The following is a 27,959-nucleotide window of genomic DNA, read 5'->3' on the forward strand; positions in this document are numbered from 1 at the left end:
ATAGAAAAGCACTAAAACCCTTAATTTGTGATGACTGTTTTTTTATGATTAGCAGTAATCTTTTGATGTTCAACTACTTGTTCTTTTTAAACAAAAACTCCTGGCTCTTCCTTTACCTCTTCCAAACAGCTCCTCAGCTATCTGAGAGGCTGCCTTCCAGAGCTGTAGTCCTCAGTAAGATCCCCGAATAAAACAGAACTCTCAACTTTCAGGTTGTGGGTTTTTTTGTTTTTTTGTTTTTTTCAGTCAACAGCTCCACTGGACAAGGGACACTGTCTTGGCATCTCCAGTGCCCAGCACAGTAGCCACTCAATAAATACTTTCCAAATGCATATATGAATGTATAAGCTTAGAAAAGGCAAAACCATATTGTATGCTCCCCCGCCTCCACCCCGTCCTACTGCCAGAGTTTTTCCCTTCTTGAGTACAAAATCACCCTAAGAAAGCCCTCTAAATCAGGCTACATTACCTGTCATTTGGAAATTTTAAGTTAACTTTCCAGAGCTAGTTATACTAACTGCCATAGAAAGACTTTCTGAATCTCTGCAATGAGTCAGTTGGGTATTTCGTTTTCTTGGACAAAAGACAATTTCAACTGCTAGTGGGTGTAATCACCCCAACCCACAGAGATCCACATCAAAGACAGAGGCAGAGGGGGGGAGAAATCCAGTGTTTCCACGGTGTGACACAAACAGTGGTACTTGGGAGGAGGGATTTCTTACGTCATTTGTTACATGTTTAATATGAATTAGGAAAAAACAACTAGATTTGTAGATTTAGAGGGGAAGGAAGATTTGAAACTCCTCTGGGCAAGAATGCTGAGTGAAGATGCAACAGCCAGGAATTCCCTAGCGGTCCAGTGGTTGCGAATCTGCACTTTCACTGCCGAGGGCCTGGGTTCAATCCCTTGTTGGGGAACTAGGATCCCACAAGCTGCACGGTGTGGCCCCCAAAAAAAAACAAACAAAATGCAACAACACAACGTAGGTAGCACCGGGATGTCAGGGGGCATTCAAAATTCAATCAAGTGGAGTGAGAGGGAAGAGACCCGCTTTTCAGAACTCAGTTTATCCACGGTGCACAAAGTCCACGTGAAACGATGACTACATTTATCTGGCCCACAAAGAAACCTCACTGGATGTGGCCGTGTGGCCGCTCTTGGGCTGTGGTGGGAGACGGCCGTTCTGCTCCCCTCTCCCGCCTCCTGCGGTCTGTCCCCCAGGGGGCCCCAAGAGGAATTTCTCTCAGCTAGGAAAAACAAGCCAGCTTGTTTTTTAATCTATGGGCCCCATGATTCCTATAGCTAATCATATTTTGGTTTTTTGGCAAACTGAAGATTACATGAGGGACCGCCTTTGCTAAATGCAAGATCTTCGGCGTTCTGTCTCGTGGGCTTGTGTTCTCTCCTGGTCCTGTTGACTTGCCTACTCATGTCCCCCTCCTGCAGCCACCCCCCATCTTGCCTCATCCATTTTCTTAGACTTTTGCACTAATATACACTTTTAAAGGCTTTAATGTGTTCTTAATCCTGTATTTGGAACAGTGGGAACTAACCGGTTCAACATAAATATATTAAAAATTAAAAGACTGACTCTCTATGGTGCGAATAACATTTGGACCAAAACTCCTATGACTTTCATCATTTGTGAAAAAACTACAGTTCCTAATCACATGTATTGACACGGTTGACCCTCTCATGCATTTTGCTCAGTCTGGTATAGCAGTGAGGACGCCCGTGCTGCATTGCTGTGAACGTCGGGATAGCTGTATATGTGAATTAAATTTGCAGGGCACCTAATAAAATCTTCTATAAAAGGAAAACATTGCATTTATTAAGATTTTATAGAGAGGCACACAGGAAGACAACAAACCCCTGAAGTAAAAGCTGATGATCTGTAAGAGGTCAGATGGTAGCTGAATTCCACGTTTTGCATACTCCAGTCCAGGGGTTACTAAGGAACACCGCTAATATGATGAAGGATGCCAACAGTAAGCTCTTGGCAACACACTGAGAATAAGGCTCCCCTGCAAGACAATGAATCAAATTAAGCAACGTTCCTATTTCTTAACTTTTTGGGTAATTATTTAGGTAGAAATAAGCCAAAGCATAAATAGTGATCCTTTCTAAGTGGCAACATGATCAGTAAATGTTTTCCTTTTAAAGCTTTGCTATATGTTTTACGTTTTCTGTGACATTTACACTTTTTTTTAAGTTTAATGGACATAACATAATGATAACCATTTCAGAAATGTGCTTTACCCTACCTTGATAATACTGGGTCAGTGGATATAGAAGTTGCGGCCAACAAACCTCATTTCTGTTACAGTTGTACTCTGTAAAATTGATCTGGAATCTACAAAACATTTTAGGAAGTTACAGTAGCTACAGCAAAGCACATGCTTTTGATGAGAAGCATCAAAACCTAATTAAAGAAATAAACTTCTTATTTTGGAACATACATTTTTCTGCTTCTTACTAATGTCACTTAGGTCAGCAACTGTATTACCTTGTAAGTGGACGGGGTAACTGTGCAGGTATCTTAATAAACTGGACAGATGCACTGATGGGGAAAAGGTTGACCTCATCCTCACAAGTCAGCCCACACTGGAACTGCCAGGTCACCGAGGAGAACCTGGGAGGAAAAGGTTAAGCAGACAACAAATCCACCGCTTGTTTCTTGTCTGTTAAGAACATCGGGGGACTTCCCTGGTGGTCCAGTGGTTAAGACTTTGCCTTCCAATACAGGGGGTGCGGGTGCTAAGATCCCACTTGCCTTGCAGCCAAAAAACCAAAACATAAAACAAAAGCAATACTGTAACAAATTCAAAAAAGATTTTAAAAAAAAAAAAAAGAACATCAGGTAACTGACACAACAACAATATGAGCTGAGATTCTCCTAAAGAAGTTTCCCATTCTACTGGTGCTATTTTTTCCCCCTTTGTATTATATACATTTCCAAATGCACCGACAAGCAGAGACAGTTGTATAATGAACCCTCATGGCCCAATCACAGGCTGCAACAGCTGCCAGCATTTTGCCAATTCTGTTTCATCTCTCCTCCCCGCTCAACTCATTTCATCTGGTGCTTTTAAAATTCATTTGTTTTATCACTTGTTTGTTTCAAACAATATTATAATAATAGTAACAACAACAATAATAACAACAGTAGTAGCAGCTAATGATTTTTAAGGGCTTTCCATGTTATTTCTGCCTACCCAGCATCCCTCTGCCTTTCTTCTAGTAATTGCACCCCAGTTTTCCCTGGCAGAACTACCCCTTCCCCACTCTCAGTTGAGTGGACAAGAAGGGACCCACCTGAACCTAGGGATGTGCCCATCACCTGCACCTGGCCAATCAGAGCTATGCCCCTGGCCATAGTAATTGGTTCAGAAAGGAGCACATGACGGAAACTGGACCAATAAAAGTCTTCCCAGAACATTTTTGAGAAAGATGGGGAAAGGAGGCACCCTCCATCCATTGGACTTGCTAAACTGGAAGAGCTTTTTTTGTTTCCCTAACCACTGAATCTCTAGGGAATTCCCTGGACTTGCTAAATTGGTATAAGCCTGGATTTGCTGGTGTTCATCTTTGCCAGCTCTTGAGGAAAACCTCCCTGAGAACGAAGCCCACCCAAAGAAAAGAGGAACCCAGAGATAAAGGAGGAAAGACCCTTGACCACATGGGAACCATGAACCATGAACTCACTGTGTATGGACTTTTCATAACTTGAACCAAAAACCTACCTTTTGCTTAAGTCAGCGTCAGTTGGGACCCTGTCACTTAAAGGTGATAGAGGTCTGACATGTAAAGGTACATCACCATTTTACAGATGAGGAAACTGCAGTTCAGAAGAGGTTGAGTAACTGTCCAAAGTCACACAGCTCACACTGGAATAGCCATGATTTTGTGGTTCTGCCACAATAGGCAGAACCCACCCATCTGCCACCAAAATCTCTAACCACTGGGCAATATTCCCTGATCAGTATGCCAATGATATTCATGAATTTCAAAATATGCCGAGCACTAAGCAGCCCCTTATTCATCTTTGTACTCCCTGAAATACCTGGCAGACTCCCTTATACGTAGCTTTACGGATACTTGTGAGAATGAGTTTCCATTACAAACACAGTTTATCCATGTTCCATTTATACATGTAATCATTTGCTAATCATTGCAATTTGTAAATAAACCAGTCAGATTCTAAATTAGCACTCCCCTATTCTTCGGAGCGCCCTCAACTTTACTGTCTCTAAACCCCACTTATCCCCGATATGATCATACCTTGTTTCTACGCCAAGTATCTCCTGCTGAGTCAACCCTTCTACGGCGCCAGCATCCGAGAAGAGGATGCGGATATTCAGCTGAGCGGGAACATCCAGGCAGATGCCACTCGCGTTACTGACAGGTGGGTCTGCACCTGCATCGGGGGCATCTGCACCTGGAGAAATGTTAAGTTGTGCATATTGGAAAGAATAATTGAATAACAGTTTTCCTACAATGCTGTGATACTCCCAAAATGGGAAATATCATTAGACAGGAATCACAACGAATGAGGCTTTAATCTCTAACAGGCTCTAGTTACACGTCACTCTAACTGTGTTACCCCTCGCGTTCAAAATGTTCCCTTGGATGTTAGGTCAATCACTGGAACTTTAAAATCCCTGACCCACATAATAAAACCCTAAATCATGATTCAGCTCCCAAGCTCCTCGTTGAAATCCACCCAGAGTTTTAACAGAAATACCATATACTTGCAGTAAAATGCCATGGGTCTTATCCCATGCAGTCACTATTCTAGTAAAAGCTGTATAAGACATTTAAAGTCCATACTAACAGGGCTTCCCTGGTGGCGCAGTGGTTGAGAGTCCACCTGCTGATGCAGGGGACACGGGTTCGTGCCCCGGTCCGGGAAGAGCCCACATGCCACAGAGCGGCTGGGCCCGTGAGCCATGGCCGCTGGGCCTGTGCGTCTGGAGCCTGTGCTCCGCGACAGGAGAGGCCACAACAGTGAGAGGCCCGCGAACCGAAAAAAAAAAAAAAAAAAGTCCATACTAACAACTTTAGTTACTACGTATTAAATAGTTCAAAAGCAATTTCCTGATGTGTTGCCACAGCAGTAATACAAATGGAAGAGAATAAAACTGAATAAGAGATTAATTTTATTCATCTTGAAAACTGGCCCTTATGGGGGAAAAAACAGCAAGGTCAGTTACAGGATGTGGATGGCAAGTCCCATGGCGACTCTGGAGGGGATTTCTTTGTTCCTTCAGAGATTTGGAAGGTTGGTGACACTGTTTCCAGTTTCCTCCTCCTTGATATATGTGTTCAACATCATTTCTCTTCTATCAACCAGGATCAGGATTGATTTTAATCTTAGACACGAAATAGAAGCTAACAGCTTCCACCTGAAGGCAACAAAAACGCCATCACCTCCGATTTCCCACCTCACCAACTCTGGTTCTCTGTCTTGAAATTTCCCATGCTTTTTACTTCTTAGATGCTTTACTGACCCCTTCCCGCCATCCCTCAGGCACTCCACAGCCCACCTAGCTGGCCTAGAGGTTCACAAGGGGTTGACAAGCCCAGACCTCTGGGTTCTGTTTCCAAATAAGGATCTAACTCTGCGCCTAGTGACTTGAGCGCAGACTGGACTGGCAAATCGTGGCCAGCAGGACTCCCTGCCTGAGTCAGAGAGTGGTCGGGGCACCTCAAGCACACAGACATATTACGTGATCCCTGGCCACCCCAGGGGACAGGGGACAGGGGGTCATAATGATCCAGACCCTAATCACAAGGGGTGGGGAAAGCGCACGCATGTGTCTGGATGGTCCTTTGTATGAATTCCAGCCTAATGAGCTGATGTGACCTTGGAGGGTGTGGAAAGGGTGAGGACAGGACCCAAGGAGGTGCTCTCCCTGCAGCCAGGCAGAGGCAAGGAGCCCAGCAGCAGCCACAGGGACAGGAGGGGACTTAGAAAAGCGGATGCTGTGGAGTCAGTTAGCTCCTTCAGGCCCCAAGAGGCAACTCCAGTAATGAAAGCAAAAGAAGAAGCTTTCTTACTTTTTTTGTTTGGTTTGGTTTTGGTTTTGGCCACACCTGGTGGCACGTGGGATCTTAGTTCCCCGACTAAACCCGTGTCCCGTCCCCAGCATTGGAAGTGCAGAGTCTTAACCACTGGACCACCAGGGAAGTCCCAAGAGAAGAAGCTTTCTTTCTATTCAATGCCTTTACACACTCAAGACTCCCCGAGGAATTGGAGCAACATTACCAGACCTGCTGGCTGGGAGGAGAAGAAGAGGAAGCCTGGGTTGTGGCTCCAGCTCAGCCACAGCAAACTGTGACCTTAGACCACCTGCGTGAGCTACAGCTCAGTGACTGGATGGACGTCCTGGATCTGGAGGTGAAATTGGGCCTGTCAGGGCGAAGTCTGTTCCACATGCCACCTGTGGTGCAGCGCCTCCTCACACACCGTCCCCTTGTGGCCCCAACGCTCAGAGCAGATGCCTCTCACCAAAGGCGCTGGACTGCCAAGTCTTCTTATCAGGCCTCGGTGACCATCCTATTATTAGCTCTGCTGCACCTTAATTTCTTTCTTTCTTTTTTAACACCTTTATTGAGATATACGATATAGTTCACCTATTTAAGTGTACAATTCAATGGTTTTTAATTATATTCACGGAGTTGTGCAACCAGCACCAGACTCAATTTTAGAACATTTTCATTGCCCCAGAAAGAAACCCTGTACTCTCTAGCAGTCACCCCTCAATGCCTTCCAATAGCCCAGGTCTTGAACAACCACCAATCTGCTTTCTGTGTCTATAGATTTGCCTGTTCTGGACACTGCATATAAATGGAAGCATACAGTATGTGCTCCTTTGGGTCTGGCTTCTTTCACTTAGCATGATGTTTTCTAGCACCTTATTTTAAGGTAACAAGATTGCTTTTGTAAATCACAAAGCCAGTTCTCAATTGTCCATATTCCTGGCAATCAAAAATAGGAATGCAAACGGACATGCACTGAAAATCCTCAAACTTCATTAAGACTTCCTTTTCCAAAGACCGTTAGCTTGTAAAACAAATGGGCAATTTGAACTTCCTGTTGGTATCCTCTTTAAAAAAAAAAAAAGCCATCATGAATAAGAGGTAAAAGACATGAAAAGCCTCCTGCCCGGAAAGCTAACCACTAAACAAATGTCTGTTGGGCCACAGCAAAGAAAGACAACCTGTCAGGTCAGGCTGTAACACTACACCTGACACTATGTAATCACAGCAACCAAGGTACACATTTTACACATGTGCAGCTTTCACTTACGTATTATTTCAAGCCAGTCATCACTAAGATCGTCGTAACTGGAGTTGCCTCTCATTGCAACATGAGTCACTTGTATTAATGAATCAAGTAGTTCAACAGCATTCTCCCTGCAAGAGAGGAAGACATTTCTCAGCTCATGGCCAGCAGGTCTCGTCCTGAAGTCCTTACAAAGAGTGTCCAGCGAAGTGAGAGAGTAGCATTGACATATATACACAACCAAATGTAAAATCGATAGCTAATGGGAAGCAGCTGCATAGCACAGGGAGATCAGCTCCGTGCTTTGTGACAACCTAGAGCGGTGGGATAGGGAGGGTGGGAGGGAGATGCAAGAGAGAGAGGATATGGGGATATATGCATACATATAGCTGATTCACTTTGTGATACAGCAGAAACTAACACACCATTGTAAAGCAATTATACTCCAATAAAGATGTTAAAAAATAACAAAACAAAAACAAAAAAAGAGTGTCCAGGCTGTGCTTGCTGGATGTCTAAACAAAAAATTGCCAGAGGATCTGGCTGGGAGTCTTACCTCTTTTGGAGGGCCTTCCTGGGATGAACTTACACAGCAGGGGGAGGACATACAGAAACAATCTTTCACTTTGGCCTTAAAATGTTAGTAACTTATGTTGGTATCATGTGGTTTACAGGTTCCTCTGAGTGTCACAAAACTTGGGAGGTGGGCAGATCACATATCAAGTTACCAGGATAGATTCATGGGACACAGTGACCCAAAAGTAAAAGGAACCTAAATATTTAGTTAGAATTTTGAGCTATAAAATTAGGTGAAGGTTAAGAATTGGAACTTGGCACCTCTCTGTTCCAGTAACGTCACTGGAGGGTACAAATCTTACAAACCACAAGGGAGAGGCTCTGACTGCCCTGCACCCTGCGACCAGGAGCCGCCGTGGGTAACGTATACCCACAGTTTTTCTTCCCTTCACAATGTCCCCCCACCTTTTCCCTGCTCCCCAAAGAACTGTACCACTTGGGATAGGAGATACCACTTCACACCTGCTAGGATGGCTATGATTCAAAAAATGGGAAATAACAAGTGTTGGCGAGGGGGCCTTCCCTGGCAGACCCGTGGTTAGGGCTCCACGCTTCCACTGCAGGGGGCACGGGTTCGATCCCTGGTCGGGGAACTAAGGTGCCGCATGCCGAGTGGCATGGCCAAAAAAAACAAGTGTTGGCGAGGATGTGGAGAAACTGGAGCCCTTTTACGTTGTTGGTGAGACTGTAAAATGCTACAACCACTGTGGAAAACAATACGGCGGTTCCTCAAAAAAATTAAACATGGAATTACCATATGATCCAGCCATTCCATTCCTGCATATATGCCCAAAAGAACTGAAAACAGGTATTCAAACAAAAACTGATACCTGAATGTTCAAAGCACTATTCACGATAGCCAAAAGGTGGCAATACCCCAAATATCCATCAACTAACGAACGGATAAACAAAATGCAGTATTTCCATACGATGGAATAAAATGCAGCCATGAAAAAGAATGACGTATTGGGCTTCCCCGGTGGCGCAGTGGTTGAGAGTCCGCCTGCCGATGCAGGGGACACAGGTTCGTGCCCCGGTCCGGGAAGATCCCACATGCCGCGGAGCGGCTGGGTCCGTGAGCCATGGCCGCTGAGCCTGCGCGTCCGAGCTCCGCAACAGGAGAGGCCACAACAGTGAGAGGCCCGCGTACCGCAAAAAAAAAAAAGAATGACGTATTGACATATGCTGCAACACGCATGAACCTCAAAAACAGGATGCTAAGTGAGAGAAGCCAGACATAAAAAGTCACATAGTGTATGATTCCATTTACATGAAATATTCAGAGTAGGTAAATCCACAGAGACAGAATGCAGATTGCCTGTTGCCAGAGCTGAGGGGAGGGAGGAATCGGGAGTGACTACTAAAAGGTACAGGTTTCATTTTGCCGAGATGAAAGTGTTCTGGAACTAAATAGAGGTGGTGGTTGCACAACATTATGAATGTACTAAATGCCACTGAACTGTTCACTTTAAAATAATTATGTTGTATGAATTTTACCTCAATTAAAAAGAAAAGAATGCATATGCATATCCATAAATTTTCTAAATGCCACACAGATAATTAAGTGGAAAATACTTTATACATCACGTTACACAGCTTAAGAATTCTTTATATGTTTTATCACTGATTATACTTGGCTCCAGCCCTTCTTCTATTTCTACGAACATGGGGTTCCAACGATGTGAACAAACTTCCCAGAGAAATTTGCATAAATATGGATGAAATAGCTTTAGTCCCAAGAATGTCTATTTTCACTTATATTGATGTTTGAATCAACTCTAAATTGTATTGGAAGTTTGTATTATTTACGATCACTTTTATATAAGTTTTTATTCAGACTGAAATTTTTCACATTCATGTTGTCGTTAGTATTCATATGAATTAAATTTAAGCAAACCACTCAAAATGTAGATAAATTCATCAGTGAGACACTCACCTGAGCTGAGTACAGTTTTCATTAATTCCAACTTCTAAAAGGCACCCAGATAGTGCATTTTCTCCAAATAAAATGGGTTTGAGAGTTGCTGATATACACAAACCCCTTCCAGCTATAAAATAAAAAGATTATCCTCCTATTTTTGCAAAATAAAAGTAAGTAAAATATTTACGTTAAAGTTTTTCTTAAAAAACAGAGAGAGAACAAAAAGCATAAATGAAGTTTCCAGGGACTTCCCTGGTGGCACAGTGGTTAAGAATCCACCTGCCAATGCAGGGGACACCAGGGTTCGAGCCCTGGTCCGCGAATATCCCACATGCCACAGAGCAACTAAGCCCGTGCACCATAACTACTGAGCCTGAGCTCTAGAGTCCGCGAGCCACAATTACTGAGCTCTCGTGCCACAACTACTTAAGCCCGTGTGCCTAGAGCCCGTGCTCTGCAACAAGAGAAGCCACCACAATGAGAAGCCCGGGCACCCCAACGAAGAGTAGCCCCTGCTTGCCGCAACTAGAGAAAACCCCGCACACAGCAAGGAAGACCCAATGCAACCAAAAATAAATTAATTAATTTTAAAAAAGAAAAGAAATAAAGTTTCCAATTTTCGAGAACTGAGGTCATTGTTACCCTAATCTTTTGAAAGCTGAACAAAAGGCTCTTTCTGTATTGAAATACCTAGACAGGGATCAAGGGTTTATTCTGAACCTGAAATCTAATGCCTTCTGGCAGATGTGGGTAATTACGACTGTTGCAAAGATTTTCCATAGTTTGGAAACTATTCTTATGTCTTTCCATATTTTGGAAACTATTCTTATGTCTCCGATTAGCACCATCTTGGGCTTATCAATGACTACAAAGACGATGGACTCTCCAGCCACTTTCATATTTAAATCTCTATTACTAAAAACCAGCACTTCGAGTGCAAACAATGTGAATTTTTTACAAAAAAAAAAGAAAGAAAGAAAGAAAAGAAAGCTGCAGAAGGATGGAAAACAACCACCCCCAAGCTAAATAAACAAACTGGGCTTTAAAGTAATTGGTTCCTTAATCGGATTCAAAATATGGTAATATTTCCAATTCTAGTTCACCAGAGAGCTAATCATATTACCAAACCAGATTACCGGATTGCCAAAGGTGTAAAGTCGTGACATTATCCATCCTGTTGGTGTTTAGAGCTCGAACAGGCTTGCCAAGTTGGTAACCTAGACAAACACAATGCAGGAGAGTGAGCATCTTTCCCTCTAAAGCTATTTTAATGCAACAGGCGCTAGCTCAAATAACGGAAAGGAGGAATCCACAGTGAAAGGAAATATGCAGGCAAAGCTTTTTCAGAATACCCTCGAGAAAAAGGATGTCACCTTCATTTGTTTTTGGTTTTATTTTGTTTTTTATTGAAGTAGAGTTGATTATGTTGTGTTAGTTTCAGGTGTACAGCAAAGTGATTCAGTTGTCACTGAATCAGCAGGCTGGTTCATGTGTACTTGCTGAGTGATTAATACCACTTATCACAGGGGCTCCTAAGGGAAACTTAAACCAAAGTTACCTTCTCAGGGAATGATGTGCCAGTAAACCAATTCAACCCCAAGATCTGATCTAGATCCTATTCCCATCCATCTCCTAGTAATCCAGTTTATTGTTTCCACCTTTTTTTTGTTTGTTTAATTTTAATGTCATCAAGTGCTTTTCTTTTCTTATTTATTTTTTTTTGGCTGCGTTGGGTCTTCGTTGCTGCGCGTGGGCTTTCTCTAGTTGCGGTGAGCAGGGGCTACTCTTTGTTGCAGTGCATGGGCTTCTCATTGCAGTGGTTTCTCTTGCTGCAGCGCACGAGCTCTAGGCGCGCGGGCTTCAGTAGTTGTGGCACGTGGGCTCAGTAGTTGTGGTGCACGGGCTTAGCTGCTCCGTGGCATGTGGGATCTTCCCAGACCAGGGATCAAACCCATGTCCCCTGCATTGGTAGGCGGATTCTTAACCACTGCGCCACCAGGGAAGTCCCTCCACCTTTTTAATATGAAGAAGTTCACAAGTACAGAAAAGTTGAAAATGAGCCTCACTCAATACAGCCACCACCTAAAATCAACAACGGTTAATATTTAGCCATATATGTCTTATCTATTATAAAAGCATATATACATTGGAGGGGAGGGGCAGGACCACATGAAAATAAGTTGTAGACATCATGACACCTCACCCCTAAAACGTCCATCACACATCTCCCCAAATTAAGAACATTCCCCTACAGGGAATTCCCTGGCGGTCGAGTGGTTAGGACTCCGCACCTTCACAGCCGTGGTCTCGGGCTCAATCCCTGGTCGGAGAACTAAGATTCCACAAGCCAAGGGGTGCAGCCAAAAAGAAAAACAAACAAACAAACAAACAAAAAACATTCCCCTATATCACCATGATGCCAATATTTCTCCTAAGAAAATTAATCATAATCCTTTATAATCATACCATATCCAGTTCATCCTCATATTTCCTCCTAGGTTCCCTCCAAAAACATGTTTTAATGCTGTTTTTACAAACTGGGATGCAATTGAGGTTCATGCATGGTGTTTGTGTTTCCACCACTACGCCCCACCGTTCCTGAACCAGAGGCCTCCCCTCTGGCCACAGGTCCGACCCTGCCCATGTACACGTCACACTCATGTCTTCCTCCTTGGCTTCCCCCAGGTTATTCCTGTCCCCAGCATCCTTTCCAATTATCTGCTTCTCAAGGCGCAATCTCCTCTTCGCAGCCCAGCGTGGAAACCCGCCAGGGGCAGGGCTCTGACTCGCTCACTGCTTTTCCTCCAGCACTGAGAACAGAACCTGGCAAGCGCTGGACACTCAACACTGCTCCTTAGTGATGCAAAGTCTGGAAGAGCGGTCAACATTCTACTCCTCTAAATCCTGGAGTAACTGTCCCTAAGTCCCTCACCCGTTTATTAATTATCTTGGATTGTTCACTGTTGTTTCCTGTAACTTGGTGCTGTCATTCCAAATGAGAGAGTGAATTCCTTGAGGACAGGGCCCATGTCATATAGTCCTCTGAAAACCCCGTCCTGCCTCAGAAAGTGCTAGAGACAGTGGCTGTATCTATTCAAGCTGTTTCACTGCCTGATCAGTTCTGGCTCTTAATTTATTCGTTTTTGATGACAGTGTCAACATTTTTCACATATTCTGATGGTGTTTCTCAGAAATCTTGTCAAATTAACTCAGTGAAATGAAAACCCTTAAATTCCAGGAGCCCGCTTTTAAAGCCAACAATAAATCCCAAGCTCCACATTAATAAGTACATTAAAATCCTATTTAAAAGAAAAAAAATATATATATAATGAGTCATGTATGATTAAATCAGTATAAGTATTGAAGATCATGCAAAATAAAAACTTATTTAAAAGTAAAAAAAGGATAGCAAAAGGACGGAGAAATTTTTTTAAGAAACAATGATAGGTTTATCCAACAAGTATTTACTGAACACCTACTATGGTATAAGCCACAGTTGTCCCATAGAAATATAATGCAAGCCTCATATTTGATTTTAGAATAATATGTATCTTTAGAATTTTTTAGAAATTTTTTTTCTAGTAGCCCCATTAAAAAAAGAGAAAAAGAAATAGGTGAAATTAGGGACTTCCCTGGTGGTGCAGTGGTTAAAAATCTGCCTGCCAATGCAGGGGACATGGGTTCGAGCCCTGGTCCGGGAAGATCCCACATGCCACGGAGCAACTAAGCCCGTGCACCACAACTACTGAGCCTGCGCTCTAGAGCCCGTGAGCCACAACTACTGAGCCCATGTGCCACAACTACTGAAGCCCACGCGCCGAGAGCCCGTGCTCCACAACAAGAGAAGCCCTGGGGCTTCCCTGGTGGCGCAGTGGTTGGGAGTCCACCTGCCGATGCAGGGGGCGCGGGTTCGTGCCCTGGTCCGGGAGGATCCCACGTGCCGCGGAGCGGCTGGGCCCGTGAGCCGTGGCCGCTGGGCCTGCGCGTCCGGAGCCTGTGCTCCGCGGCGGGGGAGGCCGCGGCAGTGAGAGGCCCGCGTACCGCTAAAAAAAAAAAAAAAAGAGTAGCCCCGGCTTGCCACAACTAGAGAAAGCCCACGCGCAGCACTGAAGACCCAACGCAGCCAAAAAAAATTAATTAATTAATTTTAAAAAAAGAAATAGGTGAAATTAATTTGAATAATGTATTTCAGTCCACCCAGTATATACAAAGTATTATTATTTCCACATATGCCACTGGCCACATTTCAGGTGCCCAGCAGCTACATGGGGCTAGTGGCTAGAGTACTGAACAGTGCAGTCCACATACTGGTTTAGGCCCTGAGGAGGCAGCAGTGAACAAAAGAAATAAACAAATACATGACAAAGCGGGTGGTGATATATTTGCACGTAAATACAAAATGCGCAACACGTCCCAGGGAAGTCTCTCCACAGATTCCAGGTTAGGGACCCATCATCTGCAGCTTATTTCTTTAAAAATTAATTTTACCAACACTTTATTTTTTATTTTTGGCCATGCTGTGCGGCTTGTGGGATCTTAGTTCCCCAGCCAGGGATCAAATCTGGGCCCTGGCAGTGAGAGTGTGGAGGCCTAACCACTGGACCGCCGGGGAAGTCCTCCTTACCAACACTTTAAATGCCTTATTTTCTTTTTCAAAAGACAAGAGTTCCCTGGAGATCCAGTGGTTAGGACTCCGTGCTTTCACTGCTGAGGGTGTGGGTTCGATCCCTGATGGGGCAACTAAGATCCCACAGGCCGCACAGCACAGCCAAAAAAAAAGAGAGGGGGAGGGAGGGATAAATTAGGAGTTTGAGATTAGCAGATACAAACTATTATGTATATAATAGATAAAGAACAGGGACCTACTGTGTAGCACAGGGAACTATATTCAGTGTCTTGTGACAGACCATAATGGAAAAGAATATGAGGGGAGTATATATAAATGTGTATAACTGGGTCACTTTGCTGTGCACCAGAAACTAACACAACATTGTAACTATACGTAAATTAAAAAAAAAAAAAAAAAAAAAAGACCAGTAGCTAAAGAGAAAGGATGTTTCAGGTTTACAACAACTTGTTACAATATACACTTTATGTAAAAAATTAAGCTGTTATCAGGAAAAGAATACAGTATCACAAAAGAAAAAGAAAAAAGTCAGAGTCACAAACTAAAGTTGGAGCTATTTATAATCATCGTTATAGCACAGGAGTGTTGAACTAAAATATGTTTGTAAGATCAGTGATTGACATATACTATCTCACCTGGATTTCCAGACAATTCCTTTTCATTACCACTGTTATAGCTTAAAAATTTCACTGTAAATCTCTGTGTCATGATTCCTAGAAATAAAACAAAATAAAAATATGTCACCACATCACTAGGAAAAGAAATTATCTCCCACAGTGTTTTCTTTATCTTATAATTGCATTTTGACGTGCAAAAAAAAAAATACTGTTTTCTGATTAAATCATAAATACAAGTAAGAAAAACAGGTCTGAATTAATCTGTTATAATTATGAAAATCATGAAGAAAGGAGAAAATATTTTAAACTGAAAGCATTCTCGCTGTCCTCCACAAAGTTACCTTTCTGGTGGGCATTAATTTCTGCCCTAATGATTTTGACATTTATTTCACTGATTGTATTATTATTCCATCTGAAAATGTAATGTTCTTCCACATTCACATTCCTGGGGGCTGATCCAGTACTTAAAAGTGTTTCTGCAAAAAAAAAAAAAAAAAAAAGAACAGAATACTTTCATAAATTAAAGACCTAAAAAAAATTAAAGACCTTCTTTGGGCTCAAGTTGGTGATTTTCTCTGCCTGGCTGGCCTTCCCCCCACACCCCACCCCTGCCCTGCCTACCCAGTTCCCTTACACAGCAGGGTCATTACTTCCTCCGGAAGCCTTCCCCATTCCTCTGCCCAAGTCAGCGTTAGCCACCTTCTGTATACCATCCCCATATCCTGAGTGAGCTCTGTCCTTTCCATTTCAGCATCCCTGGTCCCCGGCTCATAGCTTGATGCAGAGTACATGCTTGGAAGAATGTTTGTTAAATGAAAGATTACAGAATGTCAGCTTTTAAGAGCAGGGGCCTTCTGTCTAGTTCACTACGATATTGTACTAATATCCGATGAAGTAAAGAATAAGTTCTAGAATTACAGCACGTTGAAAAGAACCACTAGTAGTATCCTTCATTAAAAACAAAAGTCCTGGAAATATCGGCCAAACTCTACCTACCTTATTTGGCTGCCTCACAAATGCAAAGTTTGATGATCAGAAAAAGAAGAGCAAGCAAGAAGTGAAAATGCTAGGTCCTAAAGAACTTTTTTTTTTTAATTTATTTTATTTATTTATTTATTCGTTTTTGGCTGTGTTGGGTCTTCGTTGCTGCGCGCAGGCTTTCTCTAGTTGCAGTGAGCAGGGGCTACTCTTCGTTGCAGTGCACGGGCTTCTCATTGCAGTGGCTTCTCTCATTGTGGAGCACAGGCTCTAGGCGCACGGGCTTCAGTAGTTGCAGCACGCCAGCTCAGTAGTTGTGGCTCACAGGCTCTAGAGCACAGGCTCAGTAGTTGTGGCACACGAGCTTAGTTGCTCCGTGGCATGTGGGTTCTTCCCGGACCAGGGATCGAACCCGTGTCCCCTGCATTGGCAGGCAGATTCTCAAACACTGCACCACCAGTGAAGCCCCTAAAGAACTCTTTAACTCTCTGAAAAACATTTAAGAAAAGGCCCACATGGGCTTCCCCGGTGGCACAGTGGTTGAGAGTCCGCCTGCCGATGCAGGGGACACTGGTTCGTGCCCCGGTCTGGGAAGATACCACATGCCACGGAGCGGCTGGGCCCGTGAGCCATGGCCGCTGAGCCTGTGCGTCCGGAGCCTGTGCTCCGCAACGGGAGAGGCCGCAAGAGTGAAAGGCCCACGTACCGATAAAAAAGAAAGAAAAGAAAAACAGAAAAGGCCCACAAGCCCTGAGAATGAGGAAGGAGCCTGGAACCCACGTCATCCAGGACTGTGAAGGGTCTGGCTCAGGTCACAGATGTTACTCCAAACAGGCAAGACGGAACAAGGAACAAGCAAAATGGTAGTGGGATATCCTTCTAACGGTTGTGAACCTCCTAAAATTCTCAATAAAAGTGTATTTTACCCTGGGACTACATATTACTTGCAAGAAATGACATATATTCCCATAGAAATGATATAAAAGTGTAACATTAAAATACCTGTATTGGTGATGAATCTGTCTAGGTCAGTTGCTTCCTCATAGATTACTTGTGGTGTAACTATGCCTGAAAAGACACATAAATGAACTTCCACAGGAGTACATGACCTAACATGATCACATTTATCTATCTATGAAAATGAAAGCTTGCCAGGCACATACAGTAACTGTGCCTCTGCCCTGTGTGCCAACTACTCAGCTCCCCCCAACTCCCCAAACGCCATCAAATGGGAGTCCCTCTATTCTTGCCATCTAATTATAACGGAGAAGGAGAGTCTCAAAAGTCAGTGAAAAGAATCTGGAGTCACTCTTGTGTAAGAACCAATATGCAGCACGCTGCTGGTTTGGAAAGGAAAATGGTACAGTCACTGTAGAAACCAGCTTGGCAGCTCCTCAGAAAGTTAAATTACCTTGTGACTCAGCAATTCCACTGCTAGGTATCTACCCAAGGCAAATGAGAACGTATGTCCACACAGATGCTTGAACACACGTGTTCACAGCAGCATTATTCACAATAACCAAAAGCTGGCAACAACCCAAATGTCCATCAACTAATAAATGGTAACAAAGTGTAGTATATTCATAGGATGGAATATCATTTGGCCATATAAGGGAATGAGGTTTTTAGAAAAATGGTACAGATGAACCAGTTTGCAGGGCAGAAGCTGAGACACAGATGTAGAGAACAAACGTATGGACACCAAGGGGGGAAAGCTGCGGGGGGGTAGGGATGGTGGTGTGCTGAATTGGGCGATTGAGATTGACATGTATACACTGATATGTATAAAATTGATGACTAATAAGAACCTGTTGTATAAACAAATTAATTAAATTAAATTTAAAAAAAAAAGGAATGAGGCTTTGATCCATGCTATAGTGCGGATGAGTCTCAAAAACATGATGCTGAGTGAAAGAAGCCAGTCACAAAAGGCCGCATATTGTATGAGTCCGTTTACATGAAGTGTCCAGAACAGGAAAATCCACAGAGTGGCTGCCAGGGCTCAGTGTGGAGGGAGAAGGGGGAGAACTGTTAAATGGGTGCAGGGCCTCCATCTGGGGTGATGAGAATGTTTTGGAACTAGGTAGAGGTGATAGTTGCACAACACTGTACGTGTACTAAATGCCGCTGAACTGTACACATTAAAATGGTTAATTCTGTGTTATGAGAATTTTAGCTCGATTTTTTTAAAAAAAGAACAGATATGCAATATGCTGTCTTATGGAACTGAACTTTTTCCAAAGAAAACACCTTCCCCAGTTGGCAGGTGAAATATTATTCTAAGTTGATCCAGTAGAAGTGAGATCAGAGTTTATCTCAACACTCAGGTCCGTGCTCTTATTTTGAAGGGACGTCACTTACCTCCCATAGTACCATTCTTTACCTTCACGTTGGTGATTCTGTCTCGTTCTGGGTACACCTCCAGGCTAGTGACGCACTGAACATCAAAATTCTGAAGGAAGGCCACCGGGGCATTCTGCATGCACTGCCCAGCCAGGGATACCTGAGGGCCAGGGGAAATCCCGACAGATTTACGACCTCCCTTCTAATCATAGAAGAGAGATCAGTGTTTTGTAAAAGGACTCTTTTTGCAGCCTGCTCCTACTGCTGGGTTAGCTTCAGCAAAGGCTAGGGCATTGACTAACTGACCGACTTCAGTAAAATGTCTAGCTGACTTGCTACTCGAAGCCTGGAAGCCACTAGCCGAGGGGTCACAGTACGTACAGTTGCTAAAGAAAATTCCCTACTCTGCCTCATTTACTTTGCAGAAACATGATTATACCCAATTTCATGTTCTCTCCCTCATTACAACCAGACTTTTGTTAAAACCATAAAAATGGATTCTGGGAATTCCCTGATGGTCCAGTGGTTTAGGACTCTGCGCTTTCACGGTTGAGGGCCTGGGTTCAATCCCTAGTCGGGGAACTAAGATCCCACAAGCCGAGCGGCGAGGCCAAAAAAATAAATAAATAAAAATGGGGACTTCCCTGGTGGTTCAGTGGTTAGGAATCTGCCAGCCAACGCAGAGGACACGAGTTCAAGCTCTGGTCCGGGAAAGTCCCACATACCGCAGAGCAACTAAGCCTGTGCGCCACAACTATTGAGCCTGCGCTCTAGGGCCCGTGCGCCACAACTACTGAGCCTGCGCTCTAGGGCCCACGAGCCACAACTACTGAAGCCCACGTGCCTAGAGCCTGTGCGCCACAATAAGAGAAGCCACCGCAATGAAAGCCTGCACATCGCAAAGAGAGAAGCCCCACTCACTGCAACTAGAGAAAGCCCCCGTGCAGCAACAAAGACCCAATGCAGCCAAAAATAAATAAATACATTTTAAGAACAAATAAATAAATAAAAATAGATTCCTATGGATAGTAAAGAAAAATGGTTTAGCCTCCCATGTTTTCTTCCCATAAATATTTTTTCCTAATTTTGAACTTAAAAGAAAATAAAGATTTCACATAAAACTCTATAGTCTTAAAATATTTTTCAAAATTCTGTAATATTATTTTAAATATTTAACACAACATTGTAAGCCAAATATATTTCAATAAAAAATAAATAAAAAATTTTTAATATTTATAGCTTACTAGAAATTGGCTATTAAGTTAATAGAAGTGATAAACAACAGTTACTTCCACGGAAATTTCTAGAAAGTCTTTTGGCTTTATTTATTAACTTCACTCTGAGATTTAGCAAAGACAGATTAATTTAAGAGTGACTACTGGGGGCACAGTGGTTAAGAATCCGCCTGCCAGGGCAGGGGACACAGGTTCGAGCCCTGGTCCAGGAAGATCCCCCATGCTGCGGAGCAACTAAGCCCCTGCACCACAGCTACTGAGCCTGCACTCTAGAGCCCACGAGCCACTACTACTGAAGCCCGCGTGCCTAGAGCCCGTCTTCGCAACAAGAGAAGCCACCACAATGAGAAGCCCGCGCCCCACAACAAAGAGTAGCCCCCACTCGCCGCAACTAGAGAAAGCCCGCACGCAGCAACGAAGACCCAACACAGCCAAAAATAAATAAATTAACTAAAATTTTTTAAAAAAAGAGTGACTATTAAAAGGAAAAATAAAATCCAGAGGCCTTAAATAGTTGAGTGCCTGAAAAATCCATAGGAGAAAAATAAGTAACTTAGGAAGCGATTTTTTTTAGAGTAATATGAGTTAAAATAACAAGAGGAAGGGGAAAATGAGAAAAGCCTCTAGCATATTAAAATTGAAATGATTACCTGCGGAATAGTAAAATATGCCTTATCTACAGTCATAACTGGATCTCCTTGTTTGTAACCAAAGTCTGAAAAGTCTTTTAGATCAGTATGCAAATACATGTCAAAGGAAGCGTGTTGTCCAGAGGAACTGCAAATCAATGAGAGAAACCATCACTAACGTGTAAAAACAATTCTTTTAAATTTTTTCTCTGTTTTTCTAACTATAAAAATAATATTTGTACTAAATGCCACTGAACTGTACACTTTAAAGTAGTTAATGGTTAATTTTATGTTCCATGAATTTTACTTCAATAATAATAATAATAATAAAGTTGTTGTAAAATTTCAACAAGACAGAAACGTAAAAGACAGAAAGTTAAAGTCCCCCGTGAGCCCACCACTCTTTCCCCCAACCCAGAGAATCACTATTGATTACCTGTGGTATCAATCAATTTCTTTTCGGTGATTCAATGGATTCAGTGACTCAATTTCTTTTCCAATCCTTCCAAATACTTAACACAAAATAAACTTACTAACTGAAATCTAGAATTGAATCTAGAATGGAGGAATTGAAGCATGGAGCCCTGGAGAGGTCCCGAGAAGGATGTGACCCATATTCTAGGGTCACCTGGGCGCATGGCCCTCTCCTGGGCAGCCCCTTGGACACTTACACGGAACCGTGATAGAAGTACCCGAGGAAAGGCGAGTTGGCGAGCTGCACACACAGGAACGGAAACCAGCTGGGGACTCCACGTGCCGTCTGAACAGAGCAGAGCTGATCAAAGGGAGGATTAACGTCTCCTCCAAACACGCCAGGGAAACAGGACTCCCTGAACAGCGCTGTTAAATCTGATGAGCATTCCTGGAAAGAAGATGTAAAGAAGAAGTGAAAAGAGGAAAGTTTCCCCTGTGCCCGCCATCAGGATCTCCTGGCCAGTGTGATGAACATGCGGCTTGAGGCCAGCAGGACCCCTCCGAGGAAGCAGAAACAAACACAGCCTGCATCCAGGCTAAGGGTGCTTTGTGCTCACAGGAAGTAAAATCATGCTAAAATTTTAGTCAGCGCCCTACAAGCCTCCAAGTCAGGAACTTCAAACCTTCAAGGAAATCACATCTTAACTGGGGACCTAAGATATACCACACACAAAAAAAACAAGATGAGAAAAAGACAAGATAATATGGAATAGACAACAAATGGAGAATTTTCAGTTGTCATCACCATTCAAATCCCTAGCCCAGAGAAACCTAAGGACATTTAGAGTTAGGGCAGACAGTCCATATTCCATAAGAATCCTTGAAGCTCTCACTGTCGTGATATCATGACCCAATTAATGTCAAGAAGTCACTTTATTCATGCTTTCATTTACTCATCTGTGTTCTTCCTTGTTTCTCAAAGGACTGAGAGAGCTAAAAGTTAAATACGTTCTAAATCCCTTGTTTACTGAAGGTAGAAAAGTAAATGATCTGATTGTTTTAAACAAGGGCAATTCAAATTAAAAATTGATCATGTCTAAAGTGGTAGGTAAGTTGAAGCTGTCTGAAGGTGTCACTGACCCAGAATCCTAAACGATTCCAGTGGTTGGTGCTATAAGTATACATATACACCATATATCACAAACATGAAGGAAATTAGAAATAGGGCACAGTGATGCACTCTGAAAGAAAGAGGGAGAGAATACATTTGACATTTCTGTTGATACCTGAACAGATTTATGATGTGCTGTATTTTTAAAATTAAACATGATTGTTATTATAAATACAATTGCTAGTATGAGTGTTCCAATATAGACCCTAAGCTTTCGTTTCCCGTTTTGTAAAACCAACCATGACATAAATAACTGCACTCATCCAAAAGTGGGAGTGACTGGGGTCCTCGTACATGTGCTTCTTTTGCATCTCTTATTCCCCTTCAATCTAAAATAAGGATTAAAAATATGTATTTGACCTGGGATTGGCCAATGGTTTCTTAGATATGACACCAAAAGCACAAGCAACAACAACAACAACAAAAAAGTGGGGTGGAGAGAGGGGGAACTGGATGAAGGTGGTCAAAAGGCACAAACTTCCAGGTGTAAGATAAGTAAGTATTAAGGATGTAACTACAACGTGAGAAATATAATTAACATGCTGTAGCTTTTGTGCCCAATAATCAGAAAGACCATACCTGGTCACAGCAGCAGCGAACGTCACAGGCCCCGGCTGTTAAATTACAAGGGCAAGGACCGAGGGGCTGATACACCTGGTTAGGAATAACAGTCACGTTCTCTGAAAGGTACAAACAACAGAAAAGTTCAGCAGTGAAACACCGACGAAGCATTGCCACAGTTTTGACATTTAAAGAAAGCTGAATCGTTGTTTTACAAACCACAATTACCAATATTCCACATTAAAGAATCCCTGAAATGAGCTATGCATAGACCGTAACTGAGGCTTGTATCTACTCCTCCAACAAAAGCCCAAATAGAAGAAAATATGCTAGTTATACGAATTAAAGAAGTCACAGTTGAACTTGAAGATAACCAAGTGACTAAAATTTACGAGTTAAGATAAATGTAATGCACTGCTTTTATTTTTCAGTACACTGAACGATCCCTTTCATAACACAGACTGATTTTAAGCATTTACTCCTTCAAATTCAATACCCCTTTCAGCAGATAAAACTGAAGCCATGGTGACATTTCAGACAGCTTATCAGGAAGCCATCTGACCACAAGATCACATTTATTTATGCTACACGCTCAACCTCAAGTCCCACCATACTGTGAATCCAAATTTTCACATCCTGATTCTAGTTCACATGTGGGGGAAATCAGTAATCTTTACATTGATTGGAAAAGGAATATATTATATTACATTTCAGCCTCCTAACTCGGAATCCAGAGACTAATAGTTGGAAAACTATGTAGCGATTATTTGTTTAAACTCTATGTAACAGTCAACTTCAATGACACAACAGCTGAAGCATCTAAAGAAGAACTATTATACATTCTATGCTATAAGGAATAAGGAATAAGAAGGTCCGAGTAACATACCATGTCACAAGGGTAAGGGTCTGACCCTCAGTTTAATCAAACCCATGTGACATAAGCAAGGCATTTTAGAATAGGGTTTTGCTATGTGATATATAGACAGATGTTTGTATATCTATCTATATGTCTCCCACGTTGCTTGCTACTTTCCTTGTTACCAGGCATACCACTTACCTCCTGGCTGTCCTTCCACCCTTTTTCTTGTTCTGAACTCTGTCTGACTGGGTACAAAATTTTTCATACCTTCATGGGTCAGAGTGGACATCTCATAATTACCAATATACAGATACTCTAATTCTCCTAAGTTTGGGTATTTGTACAAAGACATTCCGAAATATTACCTAAATATAGTCAAGCATATTTTTTAAAAGAAAAAAAGTCACTTGCTTGAGTGATACAGCTACCATTAAGCCCTCCTGTCAGTTTTGGGGTTTTTTGTTTTTTGGGTTTTTTTGGCTGCATCGCACAGCTTGTGGGATCTTAGTTCCCCAACCAAGGATGGGTGAGCCCCCTGCAGTGGAAGCACAGAGTCCTAACCACTGGACTGCCAGGGAAGTCCCCCTCCACAATTTCTTTATGCAAATATAAATATACATATTCTTATTCCATGCTATATGCACCCATCTGCACCTGCTTTTTGCACTTAGCAATATATCTTGGAGATCTTTCCAAGCAAATACACTAAGGGCAGAGTAGCCCACTGAATGTCATTACCGTAACTTATCTAATCCTTCTAAACTTTCAAAACCACAAGGAGGACCACAGTTACAGGATGTGATGTGCAAAGCAGCACTGTGGGAGTCTCAAAGTGGCAGACCTTTGCTACTAAAGAGGAACACTTCTCCCTTCATCCCAGGTGACCATAAAGGTAAGAGGTGCTAGAGTTTGTCGCAGGCAACAAGGGACATGGTGGTGGCACCTATCGAAGTGGACCCTTCAACATCAGCACATCTTTTGTCCTTAGGACACTGCCGTGATGTGAAAGGGAGAGTAACACAAAATCATTTTCTCATGTCCAGAGATGTATGTGCACAATGATATTTGCTGTAGCACTAGTTACAGTATCAAAAGCTGAAAACTTTTAATTAAATAAACAATGGTTATTTAGCAAATAAACAATGGTGTATCCACACAAGGGAATGCTATGCAGCTATTAAAAAGAATATAAGAATTATATTATATTAAAAAGAATAGAAAAAGAATGAGAACTTACTTGCATTCCTATGAAAAATTTTCTAACTTATACTACTTTTTAAAGGTATAGAACAGCAAATTGTACATTATTATTGTGTTTGTAGAGAAAAATGTGCTCCTATAAGCATAATTAAGCAAGCTGCCTCTGGGAAAGGCAGCTGGCTGTCAAAAGCATTCATTGAAAATCTGCTGTTTTTCTATAAACTCATTCATCAGTCTCTCCCTTCCTTCTGTTTTGTTTTGAGATGGAGTCACAGGAATCAATACAAGGAAAAAAAACTTTACTTTCTCCCAAAAAGGATTTAAAACGGCTTACAGAGATACAAACAGGAGATCAAAATACATCTTTTTTATTTTTTTATTTCTCTTTGGCTGCGCCTCGGCTTGTGGGATCTTAGTTCCCTGACCAGGGATTGAACCCGGGCCTGTGGCAGTGAAAGCGCTGAGCCCTAACCACTGGACCACCAGGGAATTCCCAAGATACAATAAATCTTAACTAAAGTAATACAAAGTGGAAACTTTTAAAATAAGAAAATTAAACAAAATGAAAATAAGTTTAGGAAAACAAGACACACTCATGATTGAAGCACACAAATCGCATGGCACACACAATCAAACAATGTTTGCAGGGACTTCCCTGGTGGTCCAGTGGTTGGGTCTCCGAGTTTCCACTGCAGGGGGCATGGGTTCCATCCCTGGTCGGGGAACTAAGATCCCACATGCTGCGTGGCACGGCCAGAAAAAAAATATGTTTGCAGTAAACGTTTTGATAGTCAGAGACTTTACTTGCCTGATGCATTTTGGGCCAGAGAGGAGTTGGCATAAATTTCCACTTGAACGAGCAGATGTGCTAAACAGGATGAATGACGAGAGGCTGAAACCAGAAGAGTTTGGACAATACACGGGGCCTCCGGGAACGGATCTGTCTCATTAGACAAACATGATGGCAGACCCCTCTTCAACCTCACAGTCACTTCCAAAGAATTCTGAAAGGAAAATATTGCTGTACTTTTTATAGTGACTCAAAATGGCATCTATAAGAACACATAATGGAAAGTGCAATCAGCCTCCGTTCATTTTACAAAAGAACTGTACATAAGAAAGACATCACTCTGCTCAATTCTACCCTGTAAACCTACAGCAATATGAAAGCCCTGATTCCTAATCCTCAACTGAACATAAAAGCAAGCAAGTTGTGGCTGCTTAGAGAAAGCTGAACACAGGTCTGATAAGGTAACTCAGTTTGTCTAGCACTTTTATCATCCTACCAGCAGAAGATTAAGTACACACAAAAAAGTCCACAAAATCAGGTCCCGGTTTCTGGGGTGCAAGCAAAGTTTGTCTTTCTCATCCTTTATCTCAGAGTTGATGCTATGCACATACTGGGCACTCAATAAAACATTCATTAAATGGAAAATATTTCATCTCTCCAGGCTTGAGTGTCCTTACACATAAGCTCAAGAGTTGGGTGAGATCAGTGGTTTATGAAGCTCTTTTGAGTCACAAATCCATTTGATAATCTGACGGAAGCTGGTAACCCTCTCACCAGAAAAAATGCACACACACATAATTTTACACACAGTTTCAGAGGGTTCACAGGCTTCTTGAAACTCATCCAAGGACCCCTAAGAACCTCTGGGTTGGATGGACGTCTATGAGATCTGATAGTCCACAGTTTCATGGTGGTTTCAAGCGCTAAGGAAGCTTTGTTTGCTTGTTTGCAACGTGCGGGATGTGGGATCTTAGTTCCTGGACCAGGGATCTAACCCGTGCCCCCTGTAGTGGAAGCGTGGTAGTCTTAACCACTGGACCGCCAGGGAAGTCCCAAGAAAGCTCTATCTTGTTCGATTAAGAGAACACTGCAGGGCTTCCCTGGTGGCGCAGAGGTTAAGAATCCACCTGCCAATGCAGGGGACGTGGGTTCGATCCCTGGGCTGGGAAGATCCCACATGCCACAGAGCAACTAAGCCCATGTGCCACAACTACTGAGCCTGCGCTATAGAGTGCACGAGCCACAACTACTGAAGCCCGCGCACCACAACGAAGAGTAGCCCCAGCTTGCCGCAGCTAGAGAAAGCCAGCGCGCAGCAACGAAGACCCAACGCAGTCAAAGACAGACAGACAGACAGATAGATAGATAAATAAATAAATAAATGTGTTCTTTAAAAAAACAGAGAGAGAGAACATTGCAGGGGGAGTTCCCTGGCGATCCAGTGGTTAGGCTTTCACTGCCATGGCCCCAGGTTCAATCAATCCCTGGTACGGGAACTAAGATCCCGCAAGCTGCTCGTTGCAGCCAAAAAAAAAAAGAATAAAAAAAGAAGAGAGAGGGCTTCCCTGGTGGCGCAGAGGTTGAGAGTCTGCCTGCCGATGCAGGGGACACGGGTTCGTGCTCCGCTCCGGGAAGATCCCACATGCCGCGGAGCGGCTGGGCCCGTGAGCCATGGCCGCTGGGCCTGCGCATCCACAGCCTGTGCTCTGCAACGGGAGAGGCCACAGCAGTGAAAGGCCCGCGTACCACAAAAGAAAAAAAAAAAAAGAAGAGAGAGAGAACACCAGTGCAGGAACACTAGATGTGGGCCTCCGCAGATGCTACCCAAAAGGTTTTCACCTCTGGCCTTACCACAGTGGGGCTGACAGTCAAACTCCAGTCTCCGGTCTCATTGCTGAGCACTCCGCAGGCGGGAACTGGCAAGAATCCTACGGGAGAGAAGATCAGAATTCAAGGCACTATTGCCCAGCCACTAACAGGGTGCACTCCTGAGTCAGGAGTCCCTTTCCAAGCCTAGGATCGGACCCTTTACAAGCTGTGTGACTTTGGACAAGGGACCACCTCTCTGAACTTCAGTGTCTTCATTTGTTAAACGGATTAAAAGGTATTACTGTTCGTATTAGAAAATGAGGTGATGCATTTAAGTACAGCGGATAGCTCAGCGAAGGCTAACTAGTAAGATTTCAAGCTTTCTTTTACTGAACCTGTCCTTCGGTCCTCCGCTCCACAGCAGCCCCCCATCCCGACTTTGAAGTGGACAGCGGCAAGGGACCCAGGGGATGCCCCCGGTCAGGCTTCTAGGGCGGCCTGGACCTGACCCAACCTCCTCCCTCCCCACAGGAAGGGCCGGGCTCTTTACCCGTCTCGTCCCGCAGCTGGGTCAGGGACACGGTCACATCCTCGGTGCCTCCAACCAGGGACGCGCTGACTGCAGGGCCGGACATGCGGATGACAGGAGGCACGAAAACTAGCGGGAAGAAAGGGACAAAATGGAGTTAATAGTTGCAGAGCCCCTGCCTACGCTGGGTGGTGGCTTCCTTTGGCGGGGTCTTCCGCAGCTCCCGGAGGAGAGCTTTGGCCTCAAAAGCCTCGTCCCCTCCCTCAGCCCCGGTCCTGCAGGCCCTTGCCCCGCCTTACGCACCCAGGTCCCCCCACAGAGGCCTCAAGACGCTCTGCAGAAGGAGGAGCCCCAAGAGCAGAGGGACCGGCGGCGGCAAACGCATGCCTGGGGTCTCGCTGGGCCTGCACG

General features: G+C 43.4%; 1 protein-coding gene across 3 annotated transcripts; it reads right to left on the reverse strand.

Moving 5' to 3' along the window:
• Positions 1-1,803: 1,803 nt before the first annotated feature.
• On the reverse strand, positions 1,804-27,933 carry TCTN2 (tectonic family member 2; the record flags this gene model as incomplete). Of its 3 annotated transcripts, none has more annotated exons than XM_079717656.1 (18): positions 1,804-2,025; positions 2,266-2,354; positions 2,508-2,633; positions 4,283-4,439; positions 7,314-7,420; positions 9,802-9,913; positions 10,923-11,003; positions 15,049-15,126; positions 15,372-15,506; positions 17,011-17,076; positions 18,370-18,511; positions 20,237-20,363; positions 20,887-21,077; positions 22,380-22,480; positions 25,229-25,424; positions 27,065-27,138; positions 27,570-27,677; positions 27,852-27,933. In XM_079717656.1, 18 exons carry the CDS (start codon positions 27,931-27,933, stop codon positions 1,904-1,906), a joined length of 2,094 nt encoding a protein of 697 aa, XP_079573782.1. In that variant the 3' UTR covers positions 1,804-1,903. The 3 variants fall into 3 exon arrangements, with proteins under 3 accessions (XP_079573782.1, XP_079573781.1, XP_079573783.1); XM_079717655.1 differs by having other exon boundaries at positions 27,062-27,138; XM_079717657.1 differs by lacking the exon at positions 15,372-15,506 and having other exon boundaries at positions 27,062-27,138.
• Positions 27,934-27,959: the final 26 nt, after the last annotated feature.

Source organism: Hyperoodon ampullatus (assembly GCF_949752795.1).
Source record: "Hyperoodon ampullatus genome assembly, chromosome: 13".
In the NCBI taxonomy this organism is placed as follows: domain Eukaryota; kingdom Metazoa; phylum Chordata; class Mammalia; order Artiodactyla; family Ziphiidae; genus Hyperoodon; species Hyperoodon ampullatus.